The sequence below is a fragment of the Scyliorhinus torazame genome, chromosome 15, assembly GCF_047496885.1.
Source record: "Scyliorhinus torazame isolate Kashiwa2021f chromosome 15, sScyTor2.1, whole genome shotgun sequence".
NCBI classification, from domain to species: domain Eukaryota; kingdom Metazoa; phylum Chordata; class Chondrichthyes; order Carcharhiniformes; family Scyliorhinidae; genus Scyliorhinus; species Scyliorhinus torazame.
Genome location: NC_092721.1, coordinates 18,180,840 through 18,202,081, shown reverse-complemented (window position 1 = coordinate 18,202,081; position 21,242 = coordinate 18,180,840). Strand labels below are relative to the sequence as shown.

At 54.3% G+C, this 21,242-nt stretch overlaps 1 protein-coding gene across 1 annotated transcript in view; it reads left to right on the top strand.

The window, feature by feature from the left end:
- Window positions 1-21,242, top strand: part of LOC140391537 (kelch-like protein 1) — a 428,416-nt gene that overhangs the window by 313,976 nt on the left and 93,198 nt on the right. The window contains exons 5-6 of the mRNA XM_072476122.1: window positions 4,828-5,040; window positions 21,093-21,240. Coding sequence (XP_072332223.1) covers window positions 4,828-5,040; window positions 21,093-21,240 — 361 coding nt within the window. The remainder of the gene's footprint in view (window positions 1-4,827; window positions 5,041-21,092; window positions 21,241-21,242) is intronic.

Sequence of the window (21,242 nt, the reverse complement as noted above, 5' to 3'; positions counted from 1 at the left end):
CCCAGGCCACCATAGCCCAGCCACTCATTTGGATGATCAAGTGGTCCACAGTCGATGCCATGTCAGGAGGGTCATCCTCGACGACAGGTGAACTGGCCTCACTGGCCTCGACAGATGCAACAGATTGAACAGGAACAGGAGATTGTGGCTCCCATTGGCTGGACCAGGTTACAGGAGTATTCACAATGACCGCTGGACTTGTTGACTCCACAATGGGAGGCACCACCCCTCAACCCCTCAGGTGGTCGACGTGCATTCTGACGGTCTTCCTGTTAACATCAACCACATAAAACACCGGCCCTAACTGGACCACAACCCGTCTTTCCAAAGAAGATGAACCGGCAGTGAAATTTCGGACCAGAACTGAGTCACCTCCCTGCTCTGACCACTGACTCTTCTGGGAGGCCTGACGTGCCTCCCCCCTGACTGCCAAATTTGGAAATACAAGATCCAATCGGATTCTCAACCAACCGCTCTTGATGGTGTGACTCCCGTGATTGACTGAGGGGTTGAGTTGTAAAATAACAAAACATTAGCCAACCTCTGTGGTTTATCGGATTGATTTTTCAAGGCATTTTTGAAAGTTTGATCGGCCCTTTCAGCCAGACCGTTTGACGCTGGGTGGCAGGCGGTTATCTTTGTGTGTCGCATGCCATTTACTCTCACTAAATACTGGTAATCATCACCGGTGAAGGAGGTGCCATTGTCCAAAACAATTTACTCAGTAAGGCCATGAATGGCAAACATGGCGCATGTCATTTACCATGGCTGCTAAAGTAGTTGTCCCCAACTCTTGAACATCTACCAGCACCAAAAACATCGTGCCCAGAAACGGGCCCGCGCAAGCAACGTGGATTCTGTCAGTGATTAGCATATCATCAATACCGGGGTTCGGCATGGCCGTGTACTTAGCCCCCTACTGTACTCCCTATACACACACGACCGCGTGGCAAAATGTGGCTCCAACTCTATCTACAAGTTTGCTGATGGCATGACTGTACTGGGTTGGATCTCGAACAATGATGAGTCAGAATACAGGAGGAAGATAGAGAACCTAGTGGAGTGGTGTAACGACAACAATCTCTCCCTCAATGTCAGCAAAACTAAAGAGCTGGTCATTGACATCAAAAAGCAAAGTGCCATACACACCCCTGTCTGCATCAACAGGGCTGAGGTGGAGATGGTTGACAGCTTCAAATTCCTCGGTGTGCACAGCACCAGCAATCTGTCCTGGTCCACCCACATCGACACTGTGACCAAGACGGCAGAACACCGCCCATACATCCTCAGGAAACTAAGGAAATTTGGCGTGTCCACATTCACTGTTACCAATTTTTGCAGATGCACCACAGAAAGCATCCTATCTGGCTGCATCACAGCCTGGTATGGCAACTGCTCAACAACTGCTCCGCCTGGTATGGCAACTGTAAGAAACTACAGAGAGTCATGAACATAGCCTAGTCCATCACGCAAACCCACCTCCCATCCATTGACTCTGTCTAAACCTCCCGCTGCCTTGGGAAAGCGGGCAGCATAATCAAAGGCCCCTCCCACCCGGGTTATTCTCTCTTCCAACCTCTTTCCTTGGGCAGGAGGTACAAAGGTCTGAGAACATGCACTAGCAGATTCAAAAACAGCTTCTTCCCCGCTGTTACCAGACTCCTGAATGACCCTCTTATGGGCTGAACTGACCTCTCTACACATCTTCTCTACTGAGGAGCACTACACTCTGTATGCTTCAGCCATTGTCTGTCTCCATGTATTTACATTGTGTATTATCGTATGTCCTATGTTTTTCATGTATGGAACGATCTGTCTGGACTGTACGCAGAACAATACTTTTCTCTGTATCTTGGCACACATGACAATGAACCCGAATCCAATCCAAATCACGGTAAACCATCACCTTGGGAATTGCCTGGACCAGGCTTTCTATTGTCTGCTGAAAGGTAGCGCAGGCTAACAGCAGTCTGGTAAACTGGAAGAGGCCTTTGTTGGCATTGATTGCAGCAAGCTTCCGAGACTCTTAATCCAGCTCTAGTTGCAGGTAGACGTGACTGAGGTCCAGGTTTGTATCGGTGAAGCCCCCCCCCCCCCCCCCCCCCCCCCCCCACACCTGCCAGCTTGGCATAGAGGTCTTCAATTCGGGGAAGCTGATACCCATCAACCTGGGCAGCTTGATTTATTGTCAACTTATCGCCCTCAAAAATCCATATCGGCCAATCAGGTTTCAGGACAGGGGCAATTAGCGCCGCCCACTCTGAAAACTGCACTGGTTTGGATATACCCAGTTTCTCCAACCTCTTTAGCTCTGCTTCCACCTTCTGATGTAATGCGTATGGCAGTGGTCGGTCGTGCTCTGAAGAATGTGGAAGTCGAATCAGTGTTGACATATATCTTGGTTCTACGCCCTTAATCCGACCCAATTCTTTGTGGAAGACGTCCTCATACCTCCCTAAGGCATCTTAGAGGACACCGTCAGATATTTTGAAGCTTTCTACCCAGTTGAGTTTAATCTTCTGCAACTAGACTTTTTTCAACAGACTGGACCTGTGCCCTTCCACGACAACCAAAGGCAGATTGGCCTCTTGCCCTCTGTAGACAACTGAGGTTTCGGCTATTCCAAGGATCTTCAAAATCTCCCTGGTGTATGTTGAAAACTTGGCTGTAGTGCTTGGCAAGCTGAAAGACTGTGTCCCTGCACGCAGATATTGGGAGGCCAACTCACTGACGACGGTCACTGAAACCCCGGTGTCGACTTCCATTTTAAGGGGCCTGCCGTTCACCCTTAAGACAATTTCAATCGGAGCCATCTTATTCACTTGGACTTCATTAAATCAGCGCATTGCATGCTCTTCTTCAGAGCTCCTCTCCAAAATGTTAGTGGCAACGTGAGCAGCTGGTGCTGCTGCCGTGTGGTTTTTGCATTGGCGCACTTTGCCTCATGCAGCAACGAGTTTGACTGTGCCCCCTTCAGCTGCAATGGAAGCACACAAACCCCCGAACGTGGCAGCTCTCCTGGGGATGGACCCCGCAATGATAATAGTCCACCTCGGATTTGGTTTGACCCCATGATTCCTTCTCACTCCTTGGTTTCCGGTCCTGTACCGAGGACCACGCCTGGTCTGTTGTGTCAGTTGATCCCGCCGCAGACCCACATATATGGTTAACCTCCCCTTCAGCCACGGTTTGAAGCTCAGTGGCATCTTTTTCGGCGCACTTCATTACAGGGCAACATGGCAGCATAGTGGTTAACACTGTGGCTTCACAGCGCCAGGGTCCCAGGTTCGATTCCCTGCTGTGCGGAGTCTGCACGTCCTCCCCGTGTCTGTGTGGGTTTCCTCCGGGTGCTCCGGTTTCCTCCCACAATCCAAAGATGTGCAGATTAGGTGAATTGGCCATGCTAAATTGCCCTTAGTGTCCAAAAGGGTGAGGAGAGATTATTGGGTGAGGGGGATAGGGTGGAAGTGGGTCGGTGCAGACTCGATGGGCTGAATAGCCTCCTTCAGCACTGTACGTTCTATGTTCTTGTTCTATGATCTATCTAGATTGCTTTTTCCAATGTAATTGTGGTCTCTGCCAGAAGCTTCTTCTGGATATTAACGGTATGGACCCTGCTAACCATCCGATCACCCAACATGTCACTAAGCCTGGTCCCAAACTGGCTGTGCTCAGCAAGCTGGCGAAGCCAGGCTATGAACACCGAGACAAACTCTTCGTGGTCCCTCACTGCAGAGCTCAACTTATAACGTTGGTGGATAAATGAGGGCATTGTGTTTAAATGTTCTTTAACCAATTTCACTATCTGGTCAAACGTTTTCCAGTCGGGTGCCTCCGGGGGTGTAAAATTCCGAAACAAATTATATACTTGGGGCCCTGCAAACTGTCAGAGGTATCACCTTCTGCTTGTCCTCGCCTGTGATCTCATTTGTGGTAAAGAAGAAACAGAACTGTTCGATGTACTAACCCCATCACTCAACCTCTTGGTCAATGGGTCTAGTTTCCCAATGATCGGCATCTCCACTCACGTTTAAATGATACTGACTCTTGCAGGAGCTTTTCTACTTTCTGAAATGTTCCTTCCTTCCCCCGTTGATTCACAATGACTGTCAGCTGCGATCGAAAACTTTTATTTCATCGTCAATGTGATGGTTCGAGTCATACACTGGAGGCTTCCAGTAGAAAACAAGCAGTTTTATTGATAGTTCAATAACAGGCACAGAAATCCTCCACAACAGGACTTCACACTTGGGCTAATGATCCACACTGAGCGGGGTCCTGCTCACAGAGCCCTGCCCAAACTCCCCATTGGTTGGAGTTCGTGTGCTCCCGTGTGATTGGCTCCAAGCCGGACACCTGGTCCGTGGACCACACTCCCCTTAAAGGGGCCACTCACCCACCATTCTGTGCTTTCGCTGAGGCTGGCAACACCCGTCACCAGCTACGGTTTTATGCAATTGTATCCTCTAAACTTTCCAAAGCTATGATGATGATGGGGGTCTGGCAGACATTTTCAGCAAGCTGAAATACCGTGAGAAGCATTTCTGTCCGATCCATGAACTAACAAATAATTACTCAGCTGTTGAGTTGTGTAAAGCCATATTGGCCCGTAGAACATGAGTTCAATATGTCAGGTGATCTTTGATGCTGAGCATGAGTAAAGTGTTGAAGATAAGAATTTCTACATATTCTACAGTCATTAGGCAATAGTGGTTGAAACAAGAGGGGATTGCAGGGTCATTCTGAATTTGTGTATCTGAGAGTATTGAATGACCAATTGAGCTAAACCACCATTTTTGAGAACAGTTTTTGTTTTTAATTTTACAGGAACACATTATGGATGTGATTAGAAATCAGGAATTTCTGCTGCTCCCTGCGGACGACATCCTCAAGCTTATTGTAAGTGATGACGTGAATGTTCCAGATGAAGAGACAATATTCCATGCCCTGATGTTATGGGTGAAACATGACATGCAAAGAAGATGTCGACACCTTGGAAAACTGCTTGCTTATATCAGGTTACCTCTGCTTCCACCGCCGGTAAATTAAACAGTTTTAATCATTTTTATTGTCCCTACTCATCTGCCTTTTAAATCTTCCAATCTGCTTTCATTTTCTTCATCTAAAAGGTTAAGATGGTTGGGTCATTTGGTTACTTCGCTGGAGAAAATGAGAACTTTCAGCACAATTCTGTCTGTTCCCATTTATTCCCCTAGTGCAAACTGGCCAGTCCATCCCACAGTTCCCCATTTTATTACGTCAATGAAGGTGTATAATGTCACATGATGCTCCGGTACCTAGCTGTGGCTGTTAAAGATGTGAAGTTGCCGTGCATTAATCAGTCTCTAGATTTGCATGACTCAGAAATGTTCGCGCCTGTCAGATCTTTGCTCTCATTGGCTTTCCACGTCAGCGGCATTGCAACGTTTGGCAAGGACTGAAGTTTACAGTCATGGATGCTTTGCAGGGATTTTGCTCGATTCTGGAAGACGCTAGTCCAGGAAATTATCTGGGAAATTGTCCAGGAAATTGTTTCCCGGAGCCATCAGAAAATTATTGTCGAGGTCAATTTGGATGAACCCCATTGACGTACAGCACGTGGGTTCTGAAATAGAAAATCCTGGGCAAGATTCTCCACTCCCGCGCCGGTTGGGAGAATCGCCTGGGCCGCCAAAATTTCCCGGGACGCCGGTCCGACGCCCTCCCGCAATTCTCCCAAGCGGCGGGAACGGCCCTGTCGAGTTCCGCAGGCCGCAGGCCGGAGAATCGCCGGAGACACCCAAAATGGCGATTCTCCGGCACCCCCGCTATTCTGAGGCCCAGATGGGCCGAGCGGCCAGGCCAAAACGGCGGGTTCCCCCCGGTGCCGTCCACACCTGGTCGCTGCTGTCAGGAACAGCGTGCGAACGGTGGGGGAGGGGGGGGGGGGGGCGGCCTGCAGGGGGGCGAGGGGGGATCCTGCACCGGGGGGTACCTCAAATGTGGGGTGGCCTGCGATCGGTGCCCACCAATCGTCGGGCCGACCTCTCTGAAGGAGGACCTCCTTCCTTCCGCGGCCCCGCAAGGTCCGTCCGCCATCTTCTTGCGGGGCGGACTTAGAGAGGACGGCAACCACGCATGCGCGGATGACGCCAGTAATGCGGCGTCGCCTTTACACGGGCGACAAGGCCTGGCACGTGTAGATGATGCGGCCCCGATCCTAGCCCATTGTCAGGGCCTGAATCGGTCGGGATCGGGGCCGTTTCGCGCCGTCGTGAACCTCAACGGCGTTCACGACGGCGCGGCCACTTCGGTGCGGGAGTGGAGAATCCCGCCCCCTAGCTATGGCTTGACTTAATTCAAACACATTGAAGTTCTTGAAAGCCGCAATAACACCTACACTGTGTGTGTGTGTGTGTGTGTGTGTGAGGTTACATGATACCATTGATAGGTACAGAAACAATCGCTGAGAGTTATAATTTGGTGAAGGTGTCCACAACCAAAATTGATGTGGGTCAGGCAAATACCTGTGCTACTTTAACCGAATAGGGTGAAACATCTGAGACACCACCTGTTTCCCTCTTTCTTGGATTTAAATATCCTGCAAAGTCTAAATAACTGCCCACAATTTCCCGCAATGGTCCAACTGCATGGTCCTACTGATAAAATCTAGCTGTATCTTCAATGCTCATGCTCTCACAAAGCCTTGCAAGTCTGTGGGTTTGAATTGCGTGTTGTAATTCTCAAGTGATTGATAACCAACATGAGGCAGAATCAAGCCGATTTTACCCTCTTAACTGGGGGCTAAAACCGTGCTTATCAAGTTATTTGTTGTTTTCTGGTTCACACATTATCTTACTCAATCTCACTGCCAGCCAGGCATCCATCCAGGCACAATGTCATGACACACGTACTTCAACCGAAGCCTTTCAGTCAATTCTTCTTGCTGCTCATGTGTCCCTGCCCGAATGGAAGCTGAAAATTCCTGGGATTAAGTTAATGTTACTCAGTCCATCGAACAGAAGCAGCAACTTGTTGAATACACTCTGAGGGAATTTCAATCGCGAACCTGAAGAGGAAGTAAATATTGTGTTTGAGCGAGGTGAGGAGCGAGCAGAGGAGCCTGTTGAGCTCATACATTTGATTTTGCAGGATACTTGGCACTGCATGCCAACTAGTGGCATATTCTCATAGAATCTACAGTGCAGAAGGAGGCCATTCGGCCCATCGCGTCTGCACCGGCCCTTGGAAAGAGCACACTACCCAAGCACGCACCTCCACCCTAATCCCGTAACCCAGTAACTCCACCCCACATTTTTGGACACTTAGGGCAGTTTAGCATGGCCAATCCACCTAACCTGCACATCTTTGGACTGTGGGAGGAAACCGGAGCACCCAGAGGAAACCCACGCAGACATGGGGAGAGCGTGCAGACTCCACACAGACAGTGACCCAAGCCGGGAATCGAACCTGGGACCCTGGAGCTGTGAAACAACTTTGTTAACCACTGTGTTACCGTGCTGCCCACTAAGCTAAAACAGATTGCCTTTCCTTGGTTTGGAGATGCATTTCTGAAAGATTGGCAAATATCTGGTGACTATTCGGTGGCATTCATAGAGATGGGCTGGAGAGTGCCGTCAGGCCCACCGGCAATTGTCAAAATGCTTGCATGTAGGTTTTGTACCCTATTTAATATGCCAACTACACAGTCACCTGCTGCAGAAGTAAGACCTCAGTCCAAACATCATCTGCTGGCTCAAGCATCTGATATGGGTGTGGGTCGTTTGTTGCACTGCTGCAGGATCGAGGCTGATTTGGAAGGATAAATGATTGCCACACTACCATCCCCATTTCTCCGCGAACTGGCGGAACGGGAAATTCCGGCGCAAAGGAGTGGCGTGAACCACTCTGGCGTCGGGCTGTGCTGAAGGTGCGGAAGGGGCTTGGTGCCACGCCAACCGACGCCGAAGGGCTTCTGCCGGCCGGTGCGAATTGGCGCATGCGCGGGAGCGCCAGCATGTGCTGGCATCATCCCAGCGCATGCGCAGGAGGGTTCATCTCCACGTCAGCTATCGCGGACTGTTACAGAGGCCGCTGTGGAGGAATAGAGTGCCCCCACGGCAAAGGCCCGCCCGTGGATCGGTGTGGACTCCGATGGTGGGCCAGGCCACCTTGGGGGCAGCTCCCGGGGCCAGATCCCCTTGCGCCCCCCGAGGACCCCGGAGGCCGCCCGCGGAGCCAAGTCCCGGCGGTAAGTTCCTGTTATAATTTACGCCAGCGGGACCGGCCGAAAACGGGCGGCCGCTTGGCCCATCACGGGCCAGAGAATCGCCGTGGGGGGCCGCTGACCGGCGCGGCGCGATTCCTGCCCCCACCAAATCCTCGGCGCCGGAGAATTTGGCAGCCAGCGGGGGCGGGACTCACGTCGCCCCCCGCCCATTCTCCGATCCGGCGGGGGTCAGAGAATCCCGCCTCAAATGTTTGGTCAAAGAAATAGATTTTAAGGAGCCTCTGAAAGGAGTATTCCTGGGGCAGTGACTCTTAGGAAGGGGATTCTAGAGCTCAGAGTGCAGGTGGCTGATGGTACGGCTAGAAATATATACAAATACCAAAGAATTACAATGTGGCGTTGTCTCTGCTTTGCAACAAATGTTAGAATTAGTGTGTATTTATTTTATAAATAACACCGGGGAGAGTGGGAGGGGTTTTCCAGCCCCAAATGCAACTTTGTGGAGCACCTTTGAGACAACAGAGTGTCTCAAGGCACTTAACAGCAGCATTAACAGATAAATGTTGGCACTGATTAAGCCAGGTAAGAAGATATTAGGACAGGTTTACAGAGCGGCCGTTTTTAAGTAGTGTGGGTGAAGTAGTGATGCACAGAAGTTAGGGGTTGGGGTGGGGTGGTGTGGGGTGGGTGGGTGGGTATGGGAGCAGGATCTCAAAACTCAGGGCTCCAGCAGCAGAAGGTGAAGTCACTGACGATGGAGTGATGAAAATCAGGGATAAGTGTGAGGCCAGAATTGGAGGAGGACAGAGGGACTTGAAAAGAAAGCAAATATGCTGAAGGGTTAAACACCTTGCAGTGGAAGAAATATATTCCGAACCAGTCTTTTAATTTCAGCCAGCAAAGTTCCTCTTGGTTCCTCGGATTGTAGGTTTCTCCCACTAATTGGCGAGCTATGCGGAAAGGTCAGGGATGGAAACCACAACAGGAGAGATTTGTAGTCGGGCGAAGGTAGGAAGACAAAACTGGTTAAACACCTCAAGGGATGATGGTGGCAAGATGAAATGAACTGATAATGAGACAAGTATAGAGCCAATTGTTGCAGCGAGAGGAGATGTGAATGGATCACTGCAGAAAATCAGAGCAGGAGGGGAACCGGGTATACTTGGGAAAGGGAAAGCTCCTGTGGTCTGGGAATGTGAGAGAAGAAAGTCAGATTGGCCACAAGGTTGTGTAACATCGCCCGAATCATTCCTCTGTATTAATTACCAGTTTTGGTCTGCGCAAAATAAGTACAGTTTGTCCAGTGCATTTTCACAGAAAATGCTGTAATAATTCTCCAGTGCAAATGAAGTCTATAGTTTATGATTCAACCACCAAGTGACCCTTGATCTTCTGTGCTCTTTTATGGTCTGAAACTTCCAATATATTTCGACATTTGGCTAAATATAATTGAATATTTTTATATTACCGTCTCTCACATAAAACATCGAAGCAGGATATAAAATTGTGGAGGAGTTGAGCGTGATATGTGGTGGATTAATTTTGCACATGCTAACTCGCCATTAGGTAAAGGAAATCCTGAATATGATGATGTCTATATGCTTATTCTTTTAACATTATTCTATTTTATTTGATTAATATTAGGTTGTGAATAAGTGAAACAACAGTGTGAACGAGGCTTTCTTGTATTGTCTGCCAATCATTAAAATATGTCATGTAGCTGGTGAGCTGTAAAAATATTGATCAATCTCTGAGAAGTGTGGCTCGGGGCATTGATGGACGCGCGCACTGTTTATCTGATCACCTCTTGGTTTATATTGCGTACAGCGGCATTTCGGGCATTTGCTGGCCTGCCAGTGGACTCCCAGTCGCTGCTTCAAGTGTGCAGTGTTCATCGAATGCCGTTGTTCCTTCAATAAACAATCTCCATAGAACATACAGTGCTGAAGGAGGCCATTTGACCCATCAAGTCTGCACCGACCCACTTAAGCCCTCACTTCCACCCTATCCCCGTAACCCAATAACCCCATCTAACCTTTTCAGTGACTCAGGGCAATTTAGCATGGCCAATCCACCTAACCTGCACGTCTTTGGACTGTGAGAGGAAACTGGAGCACCTGGAGGAAACCCACACAGACACAGGGAGAATGTGCAGACTCTGCACAGACAGTGACTCAGCGGAAATCGAACCTGGGACCTTGGCGTTGTGAAGCCACAATGCTATTCACGTGTGCTGCCGTGCTGCCCGGCAGTTGCCTTGCCACTTTTTTTATTCATCAAAGGGCTGGTTTAGCACACTGGGCTAAATCGCTGGCTTTTAAAGCAGACCAAGGCAGGCCAGCAGCACGGTTCAATTCCCGTACCAGCCTCCCCGAACAGGCGCCGGAATGTGGCGACGAGGGGCTTTTCACAGTAACTTCATTGAAGCCTACTTGTGACAATACGCGATTTTCAGTCATTTCATTCATAAAAGAAAGGCCTTCCATTAAAACCTTCAAAGTGCAAAGTGAAACACAATTCCAAAAAACAAGGGATCTAGGTTCATTCATTAACTGTTGACTAAAGAAACGTCTCCAGCTTTGAATTGTAACACAAAAGAATAAAGATAGAGGCATGGGCTGCAGATGAATAATTGAACACTCAAAGTGCTAAACTGCAAGAAAAATGTCCAAACCCTTGTTAGCTCTCATTAATAGTGGAGAAGACTAGACGTCAAAACAAACTTAACCTTTAATCCACTTTTCCAACAACAAAGGTTTATACATTCTTCTCTTGTACCTATCCTTATCTAGGGAACAAAGATCTAAAATATGCAAATTTAGCCCGTTTCAAGAAAGTCATTAATGACGTACATAGCCGCCGCCAGCAATTATGTGTTGGTTAATTTTTTTTAACTCATCAGATTGAACCAAAACTGAAGATTTACCTCATTGCTTTGGTTTCGATAACCCTTTTAAGTTTTTTCCGGATTAATTAAATTCACATTTTCTGTGAAAATAATTTACGAAACTGCATCTCAATCAACCTGTTCAGGAAGTGTAGACAGTCACAGGGTTTGCAAAGAGACTATTTGCACAAGACTGGACAAAGCATTCTGGAGTAGATGTTGAAAGAAATAGAGGAACCTGGTTCTCAGAGTTAGGTTGATTGCGATTGTATTCTCACTATCCACTTTCACCTGATGAAGGAGCTGCGCTCCCTAAGCTAGAGATTCGAAGCAAACCTGCTGGACTTAAACCTGGTGTTTTAAGACTTCTTATCGTGCCCACCCAGTCCAACGCTGGCATCTCCATATCATACTTTCATCTTGTCCCCTTGAGATTCTGACCAAACCTATTATAACGTTTACTCTGAGGAAGGTAACATACAGAAACCAGTTGATCACTAAAACATATTTTACTAAATCGATAAACAGTTGTTTGTTTAATTGGCAGATCTAGAAATTATTAATGATACAGTATGAAATAATTAACCAACTAAGCTTTCTCGATGCAATTACACATGCTTGTCACCATGAGGCTTTACTGCTTCATTTGCCTGAGATTTAGTGCACAATATGGGAGATGTACAATGAAGCATCTGATGGAACACAAAGGATTGATTGTTATGACTAGCATCCTTAAAAAAGTAACGAAGAATCAGCTGACTCCTGAAAATGGTGCATCTGAAGGAATGAAGAGCTCCTTAGTCAGTAGAATGGCAACATGAAGGGGTATGAGAAATGCGGTGGTTAATGTCTGGCAGCTGGCTTCACAGAAACTATAGCTGAAGGGATGTCGATGAAACAATTGGATCTTTATTTTGCATGGGTGAGGAGCAGCACAGGGGTTAGCGTCTGCTGTCCAGAGATCCAGTGTGGTTACTGTCTCTCCTACAACACCTAGATATTCTAAGGACAGTTCACAAAACAAATATTGCTGTCTGGGCTGGATCATTGCCACTGTCTATGCAAAGCCAGGTCTTGGGAAGTGCCCTTCACCCAGAGTTGTGAAAAGTTTTGGATGACCTTCTGCATTATCAGCAGCCACGTCTTCAGTGGCACAGGTTCACAGCGGAGTGAGAGCAACTTTCATGAATGTTCGTGTCCCCGCTGCCGAAGCCCCAGTCTTCACTCTTGAGCTTGGAAGACAGAACGAGTCGGCCTGGAGCCCAGTGGCCACAGACTCTAGGTTGCGCTGAACAGATCAGTGGACATGCTGAAGTTGCGTCCAACAGCATGCCTGTACACATTAGTCACGGATCAGGGAGACGTTGGCAAGAGAATGCTGCATCTGGGTCATCAGTCATGCATGTCAGACGTGGCAGGCAGTAACAGCAGCAGATATGGCTGGTACAGATTGAGACCAGCAGAGTGAACACAGTATGCGGAAGCAATGCCATCAGTTACCCAGATGACTGTCCAATGCCAGAACACCTGCTCCACCAGCACGGAATCACTGAGGAGAAGTAGAGATTTGGCCGTACGTCTTAGATATACTTATTTGTTTCACTCGTGAATGTTGAGTGTGATAGCTTTATTTTATTAAGTCTAGTTACTCATTAATTTATCTTGAGCTCATAAAACATGTTTATGATAAAAACATGGGGCGGGATTCTCCGAAATGGAGGCAGAGTGTTCGCGCCATCGTGAACGCCGGCGAGGTTCACGATGGCGAGAAACCGGCCCCTATCCCGACCGATTCAGGGCCCGATAATGGGCTAGGAGCGGGGCCGCGTCATTTACACGTGCCAGGCCTTGTCGCCGCGTAAAGGCGGCGCCGCATAGATGACGCGGCCCGGCGCCGCAATACTGGCATCACCCGCGCATGCTTGGTTGCCGTCCTCTCAGAGTCCGCCCCGCAAGAAGATGTCAGACGGATCTTGCGTGGCTGCGGAAGAAAGGAGGTCCTCCTTCAGAGAGGACGGCCCGACGATCGGAGGGCACCGATCGCGGTCCACACCCCATTTGAGCCCCCCCCCCCCGCAGGCTGCCCCCCCAGCATTCCCCGCGCTGTTCCCGCCGGCAGCGACCAAGTGTGGATGGCGCCGGGGGGGAACCTGCCGTTTTGGGCTGGGCACTCGGCCCATCGGGGCCTGAGAATAGCAGGGGTGCTGGAGAATTGTCATTTTGGGTGTTTCGGGCGATTCTCCGGCCTGCGCCGCGCGGAACTCGACTGGGCCGTTCTCGCCGCTTGGGAGAATCGCGGGAGGGCGTCGGACCCGCGTCGCGGGAAAATTTGCCGACCCAGGCGATTCTCCCAACCGGCGCGGGAGCGGAGAATCGCGCCCATGGTTCCTCAACAGAGAAGAAAAATCAAATAGGAGCAAAATACGGAATGTGTACAAATTACAGTTTGAGAAAAGAAAATAACAATCAAGCGTTAAAGAATTTACAGTGCAGAAGGAGTCCATTTGGCCCATCGAGTCTGCATCGGTCCTTGGAAAGAGCACCCTACCTAAGCCCACACCTCCACCCGATCCCCGTAACCCAGTAACCCCACCTAACCTTTTTGGACACTAAGGACAATTTAGCATGGCCAATCCACCTAACCTGCACAGCTTTGGACTGTGAGGAAAACCGGAGCACCCGGAGGAAACCCACCGCTTCACAGGGAAAACGTGCAGACTCCGCACAGACAGTGACCCAAGCCAGGAATCGAACCTGGGACCCTGGAGCTGTGAAGCGACTGTGCTAACCACTATGCTACTGTACCGCCCACTTTCTATTTCAGTGGCTAAAATATCTATTCATCTGAATCAGACTGGTTCTGCTTCATCAGTTTAGAAGTAGACACAAAGAAACACAAGGGAGTCCAGATCCTGGTGGTGATGTGGCTTAACATGCTTCAAAATGATACTGGGCTCAGGAGAAACAGTGTGAGTGGCTTTTTATCACCGTAATCACTTCCAGGCAGGGGGAGAAGATGAATTTGCTCCAGGTGTTGCTTTAATGAGTTTGTTGCTAAGTAGCCTTTTCTCCTGCCTCTTCTAATGTTTTTTTTTATTGCTGTGAGAATCTTCGATTTCTCTTCAGACCGATGATGAAATTGTCACAAACAGCAGATGTAGCTTTTTCTAAAAAAACATACTCAGAAAGACAATTTCCGAACTGACTTGAAGCAAAGACCAGGGGCGAAATTCTCCCCAACGGCGCGATGTCCGCCGACTGGCGCCCAAAACGGCGCCAATCAGACGGGTATCATGCCGCCCCAAAGGTGCGGAATGCTCCGCATCTTTGGGGGGCCGAGCCCCGACATTGAGGGGCTAGGGCCGGCGGCGGAGGGATTTCCGCCCCGCCAGCTGGTGGAAACGGCGTTTGTTGCCCCGCCAGCTGGCGCGGAAATGACATCCCCGGGCGGCGCATGCGCGGGAGTGTCAGCGGCCGCTGACAGTTTCCCGTGCATGCGCAGTGGGGAGAGTCTCTTCCGTCTCCGCCATGGTGGAGGCCGTTGCGGAGGCGGAAGGGAAAGAGTGCCCCCACGGCACAGGCCCGCCCACGGATCGGAGGGCCCCAGATCGCGGGCCAGGCCACCGTGGGGGTACCCCCCGGGACGAGATCGCCCCGTGCCCCCCCCCAGGACCCCGGAGCCCACCCACGGCCACGCCGCCTTGTCCCGCCGGTAAATACCTACTTTAATTTACGCCGGCGGGACAGGCAATTTCTCGGCGGGACTTCGGCCATCCCCCCCTCCCCCATATCCCCCCTCCCCCTTATCCCCCCCTCCCCCATATCCCCCCCTCCCCCCATTTCCCCCCTCCCCCATATCCCCTCTCCCCCATATCCCCCCCTCCCCCATATCCCCCCTCCCCTATATCCCCCCTCACCCATATCCCCCCTCCCCCATATCCACCCTCCCCCATATCCCTCCTCCCCCATATCCCCCTCTTCCCATATCCCCCTCCCCATATCCCCCCTCCCCCATATCCCCCCCTCCCCCATATCCCCCCTCCCCCATATCCCCCCTCCCCCATATCCCCGGGGCGTAGTAGCAAGTGAGCCACCGACAGCCCGTCCCCATATCCCCCCTCCCCTATATCCCCCTAAAACGTCCAGGCACCCATCCCCGCAGATGCAGACCGCCCGCAGGATGCCCCTCGGAGGCCACAGGAGATGGAGAGACCAGGACCCTCCGGCATGCGACGCCCGCAGGATGCCCCTCGGAGGCCACGGGAGACGGAGAGACCCGGACCCTCCGGCATGCGACGCCCGCAGGATGCACCTCGGAGACCACGGGAGACGGAGAGACCCGCACCCTCCAGCATGCGACGCCCGCAGGATGCCCCTCGCACACCACGGGAGACGGAGGAGACCTGGAGCAACAGGAAGACGACACCCCCGTCACGTGCGGGAGCGACCACCCAGCGATGAGGGGGGCAGCCACAGGCCCCCGTCACATCCGAGCCAGGACACCACTACCCACCAGGACACCACTACCCAGGACACCACTACCCAGGACACCATACCCAGGACACCACTACCCGGGACACCACTACCCGGGACAGCAGTACCTGGGACAGCACTACCCAGGAAGACGAAATACTGGTACAGTGACTCAGAGTGGATGGGTGGAGACGAACCCCCACCCCAAAGTGCCATGGACTCAGAGTGGGACGAAGAGCACGACACAACGCCACTGCTGTCAACAACACCCTCCACCATCGCAGAAACACTCACCTCGGTTGGGTACTTTAGTGATGAGGCGTCTGGTACACTCACTGGTGCGCACAACACAGCCGTCCCGGTACAGCAGGTGGAGGTAGGAGCAGCAGAGGGGCCGGGCGGTCGGAGGGCAGCCCAGCCCAAGCGAACATCTGCCGCCCAGATGGATCCCGGGTTCCTGGAGTTACCCACACCCCACACATAGATCCGATGCAACCACCGACCCGGAGACAAGCGAAGAGGGTGACGGGCGGCTTGCGGGGGCTGCGGTCGCAGGTGGAGGAGTCCACCCGCGTCCAGGAGCTGGAAGTGGTGCCGGTCATGCGTGCCACCCAGGCCCGACACCGCACGGGGTGGCGTCTGCGGTGGAGGCAATGGGGTGCGACGGTGTCAGACATGGGGAACGGTTTGCGAGGCCTGGGGCTTTCCGTCGCAGGCGGCGTCTGTGCCCAGGAAATGGCTGCCCTCTCACAGGAGGCCATGAGCCAGTGCCAGCGCCAGATGGCAGAGGCGCTCAACGCCATATCCCAGTCTCAGCAGGCCATGGCCCCAGTCTCTGCAGGCCATGGGCCCAGTCTCAGCAGGCCATGGCCCAGTCTCTGCAGGCCATGGCCCAGTCTCAGCAGGCCATCGCTGAGGGCATCGCCGCCAGTGGCCATGTGCGAGCCTGGCGTCGCACTGTCACAGAAAGGGTTTGCCAACCCCCTGAGCTCCATGGCTGCAAACCTGCAGACCCCTGTCGATACCAGCACGGGGCCTCCAGGACTGGCAGCGCCAGATGTCGGAGGGGCGTCGGATGGCCAGTCCGTTCGCATCCCCCACCCATGTAGAGGCCTGGGGGCCATCGGGCACCCCGAGGGAGGAGGAGGTGGTGTGGTCCGTCCCGGCTCCCTCTGTAGGGGAGAGGTCCCGGTACACCGCGACACCTCGGACTCCCCCCCCCCTTCCGTCCCAGGTGCATCGGGTGGGCAATGGGCAGGACAGGCTGGCAGCTCGCCATCCACAGTTGCCCGGGGCCGCAGCCTGGCCCATCTAGGCCAGGACGCCCCAAGAAACGGTCGCCAAAGGGATCCAGTGTCAGAGGGCAGGAATCACAGGAGTCCACCTCCAGTTCTGCTGTACCGTCTGGGGAACCACGTAGACGTAGTCAAAGGGCCCGTAAGGCCAAACAATTAGACACTGAGTAAGTTGGCACGGTTGCAGGGCACAGATGAGTTTTAGGGGCTAGGGCACGTGCATGAACTCCTTTGGTTATTAAAGTCAATGTTACACCTACAGAAGCTGCTTTGTGCTCTGTCCAAAGTGAGTGCGGGGGGTGTCATGTACGTTGAGCGCAAGTGTGTGTGTGAGGGGTGGTCTTACTTCAGCCCCAGGTGAGTCTGCCCCCTTCCCCCTGGGCCGCCATCAACATCCCCCGGGCAGAGGACGGGACCCGTGCGCTGCAGTGTCACAGCCGCATGCAGGGATGGTCCGGGGTGGATGGTGGTACTGTGGCCATGGGTCAGACATAGTCCAACGATGTAGAGCCAGGAGCTCACCGCAGGGCGGGTTGTCATCATCCTCCATGGCCTGCGATAGGACACGCGTCCACCCGCAACTGTGTGAGCACGGCCCGTTGTGCCGCAGGTGGATCGGCAATGGGGGGGGGGTGTGTGCATGCGGGTGGGGTGGGTGGGGTTGGGGAGGGGGGTGAGGGTGCTGGGTTGGGTGGATGGGTGGGGGGTGTGGGTGGTCGGCTGTTGCCATGGTGTGCGGTCTGTGGCATACTACCCGATTCCCACGCCCATCTAGTCAGTGAAGCGGGCGCCTATCAGTCTGTCCCGTGCCCGCTGGGCCAGCGCGGTAACGGTGGACAGCCACCCGTCTGTGTCTACCCCGTCTGCCCTGACCATTGCCCCCATCCCCCTCATCTGGGGAGGAATGGGCCTCTTCCTGCTGCTCCTCCACTCCGCCCTCACTCTGCCTGCGGCACATCGCCCCTCTGCTGGGCTATGTTGTGCAGGACGCAGCACACCACAATGATGCGGCCGACCCCTATCTGACCGATACTGGAGGGCGCCCCCAGAGAGGTCCAGGCACCTGAAACGCATCTTCAGAACGCCAAAGCACCTCTCGATCACTTCCCCTTGTCGCTACATGGGCATCATTGTAGCGGTTCTCCGCCTCATTGCGTGGCCTCCGTATAGGCGTCATCAGCCACGATCGCAATGGGTAGCCCCTGTCGCCCAGCAACCAGCCCCTCAGCCGGGGATGGCGTCCCTCGTACATGCCGGGGATGGATGACCACGGACAACACGAATGAGTCGTGTACACTGCCTGGGTGACGGGCGCAGACGTGCAGGATCATCATGCGGTGGTCGCAAACCACCTGTACGTTCATCGAATAGGTCCCCCTTCCTATTATTGAACACGGCCCTGTAATCTGCAGGTGGCCGCACGGCGACGTGCATCCCATCGATCGCTGCCCCTGGACCATGGGGGAACCCGGCCACGGCAGAGAAGACCACGGCCCGGGCATCTTGGCTGGCCCGGTCCACGGGGAAGCGGATGTAGCAGTGCGCCATGGCATATAGGGCATCTGTCACTGCCCGGATGCACCGGTTGCACCGATGTCTGCGATATGCCGGACAAGTCCCCACTTGGTGCCTTGGAATGACCCCGTTGCATAAAATGTTCAGGGCCACCGTAACCTTGACGGACACGGGGAGAGGGTGTCTCCCGCCAGTGCCACGCGGGTGACAGGTGTGCCAGCAGGTGGCAGATGTGTGCCACGGTTTCCCGGCTCATCCGGAGCCTCCTCCTGCATTCCCGGTCCGTGAGGTCCCGGTATGACTGCCTGGGCCGGTACACACGGGGCGCCCTCGGGTGCCTCCGTTGCCGTGGGGCTACGACGTCCTCTCTCCCCCTCCTCGTCCTGTCGGTCGGGGTGTCCCTCCAGCCTGGGCGGCTGCCGCCTGCCCCTCTGCAGCAGCCTGCGCCGCCTCTCTGGCACGCTCCTCCTCCTCCTCCTCATCCAGGGCAAAATAGACATGAGCGGATGCCGCCACGGCGGCCAACATCGCTGGATGATCTGAAAACATGACGGCCTGGTGGGGGGAAGGGAACGACAACATGTCATCATTGCCCATATCCCCTCCTCCCCCCAGCCAGGTGGCATGGACCGCATGGGTCCAACTGTTGGAGGCTGGCACCTGGCCAGGTGGACCAACCTCACTTGCCCCTCCCATCCCCCTCCCCTCAGCAGGGGACCCCCCCCCAACCTGCACCCCGGCACGGACCCCCACACCCAACCTCCACCCCCCGGAACGGACCCCCCCCCAACCTCCACCCCGGCACGGACACCCCCATCCCCCTACCCGGCACGGACCCCCCCCCCCCCAACCTCCACCCCGGCACGGACACCCCCATCCCCCTCCCCGGCAAGGACCCCCCCCCCCCCCAATCTCCACCCCGGCACGGACCCCCCCCCCCAACCTCCACCCCGGCACGGACCCCCCCCATCCCCCTCCCCGGCACGGACCCACCCAACCTCCACCCCGGCACGGACACCCCCCCCAACCTCCACCCCCCGGCACGGACACCCCCATCCCCCTACCCGGCACGGACCCCCCCCCCAACCTCCACCCCCGGCACGGACACCCCCATCCCCCCTCCCCGGCAAGGACCACCCCCCCCAACCTCCACCCCCGCACGGACCCCCCGCCCAAACCTCCACCCCCGGCACGGGACCCCCCCCATCCCCCTCCCCGGCACGGACCCCCCCCCCAACCTCCACCCCGGCATGGACGCCCCCCAACCCCCTCCCCGGCACGGACCCCCCCCATCCCCCCCCCCATCCCCCCCCCCATCCCCCCCCCCCCCCGGCACGGACCCCCCCCCCCAACCTCCACCCCCGGCACGGACCACCCCCAACCACAAACCCGGCACGGACACCCCCCCAACCTCACACCCCGGCATGGACACCCCACCCCCCATCCCCGGTACGGACCCCCCCAACCTCCACCCCGGCACGGACCCCCCCCCAACCTCCACCCCGGCACGGACACCCCCATCCCCCTCCCCGGCACGGACCCCCCCCAACCTCCACCCCGGAACGGACCCCCCCCAACCTCCACCCCTGCACGGACCCCCCCCAACCTCCACCCCGGCACAGACCGCCCCATCCCCCCTCCCCCGGCACGGACCCCCCCCCCCCCCAACCTTCACCCTGGCACGGACCCCCCATCCCCCTCCCCGGCACGGACCCCCCCCCCCCCAACCTCCACCCCGGCACGGACCCCCCCATCCCCCTCCCCGGCACGGACCCCCCCCCCCAACCTCCACCCCGGCACGGACCCCCCCCCCAACCTCCACCCCGGCACGGACCCCCCCCCCCCAACCTCCACCCCGGCATGGACCCCCCCATCCCCCTCCCCCGGCACGGACCCCCCCCCCAACCCTCCACCCCGGCACGGGACCCCCCCATCCCCCTCCCCGGCACGGACCCCCCCACCCAACCTCCACCCCGGCACGGACCCCCCCATCCCCCTCCCCGGCACGGACCCCCCCCCATCCCCCTCCCCGGCACGGACCCCCTCCCGGCACTCCCCCGGAGCCCAGCCTACTCTAACCACCCCCCCCCCCCCATTCCCCCCCCCCCCCCGCCGCACACACACACACACTCAGTAACTTACCCTTGCAGCTCAGTGGAGATCTTTGCTGCACTGACAACCACTGCCACAGCCTCCCAGGTGGTATTGGTGACCCTGCTGGCTGGGAGTGCATAGTGAGGGAGTGTTTAAAAGCAGCTCAATCTTGTTGGTGGCGAGACGTTGAGGGCGCGAGTCTGGCGAATCAGACAGCGAGGGCAGCCAGCAAAGGCGAGAAGCTCGTGGCGGCGCATTTCCGGCACTAAGTGCCGTTAAATACGGGCCACGATCTCGCCAGCGCGGCTGTCGAGAAACATCACGCCAATCACGCCCTAAATGACACTTAGAAATGTTTCAGTTAAATCTCCCCCATAAAATATGGTATAAAAATGCATTATGCTGGTGAAAAAGTTATAAGACTAAAATGTAACCTTGAAGTCCTGCTGAAATTGATAAATATAAACTTGACAATTTAATCAGAATAGCTGGAATGACTTCCAGCTTAGTTCCCCTTCCAACAATATCCACTGCCCCTTCTTCACTTTATGAGCAGTTGCTCGCAAATATTGAAATCATTTACCTGGATGTGTTTATTTACTCATTTATTGTTTTACAGCTTTTGGCAGACCTTGAAAATAATGCTCTCTTTAAGGATGACCTGGAATGTCAAAAACTTATTCTTGAAGCCATGAAGTACCATCTGTTACCAGAGAGACGCCCTTTAATGCAGAGTCCAAGGACCAGGCCTCGGAAGTCAACTGTAGGC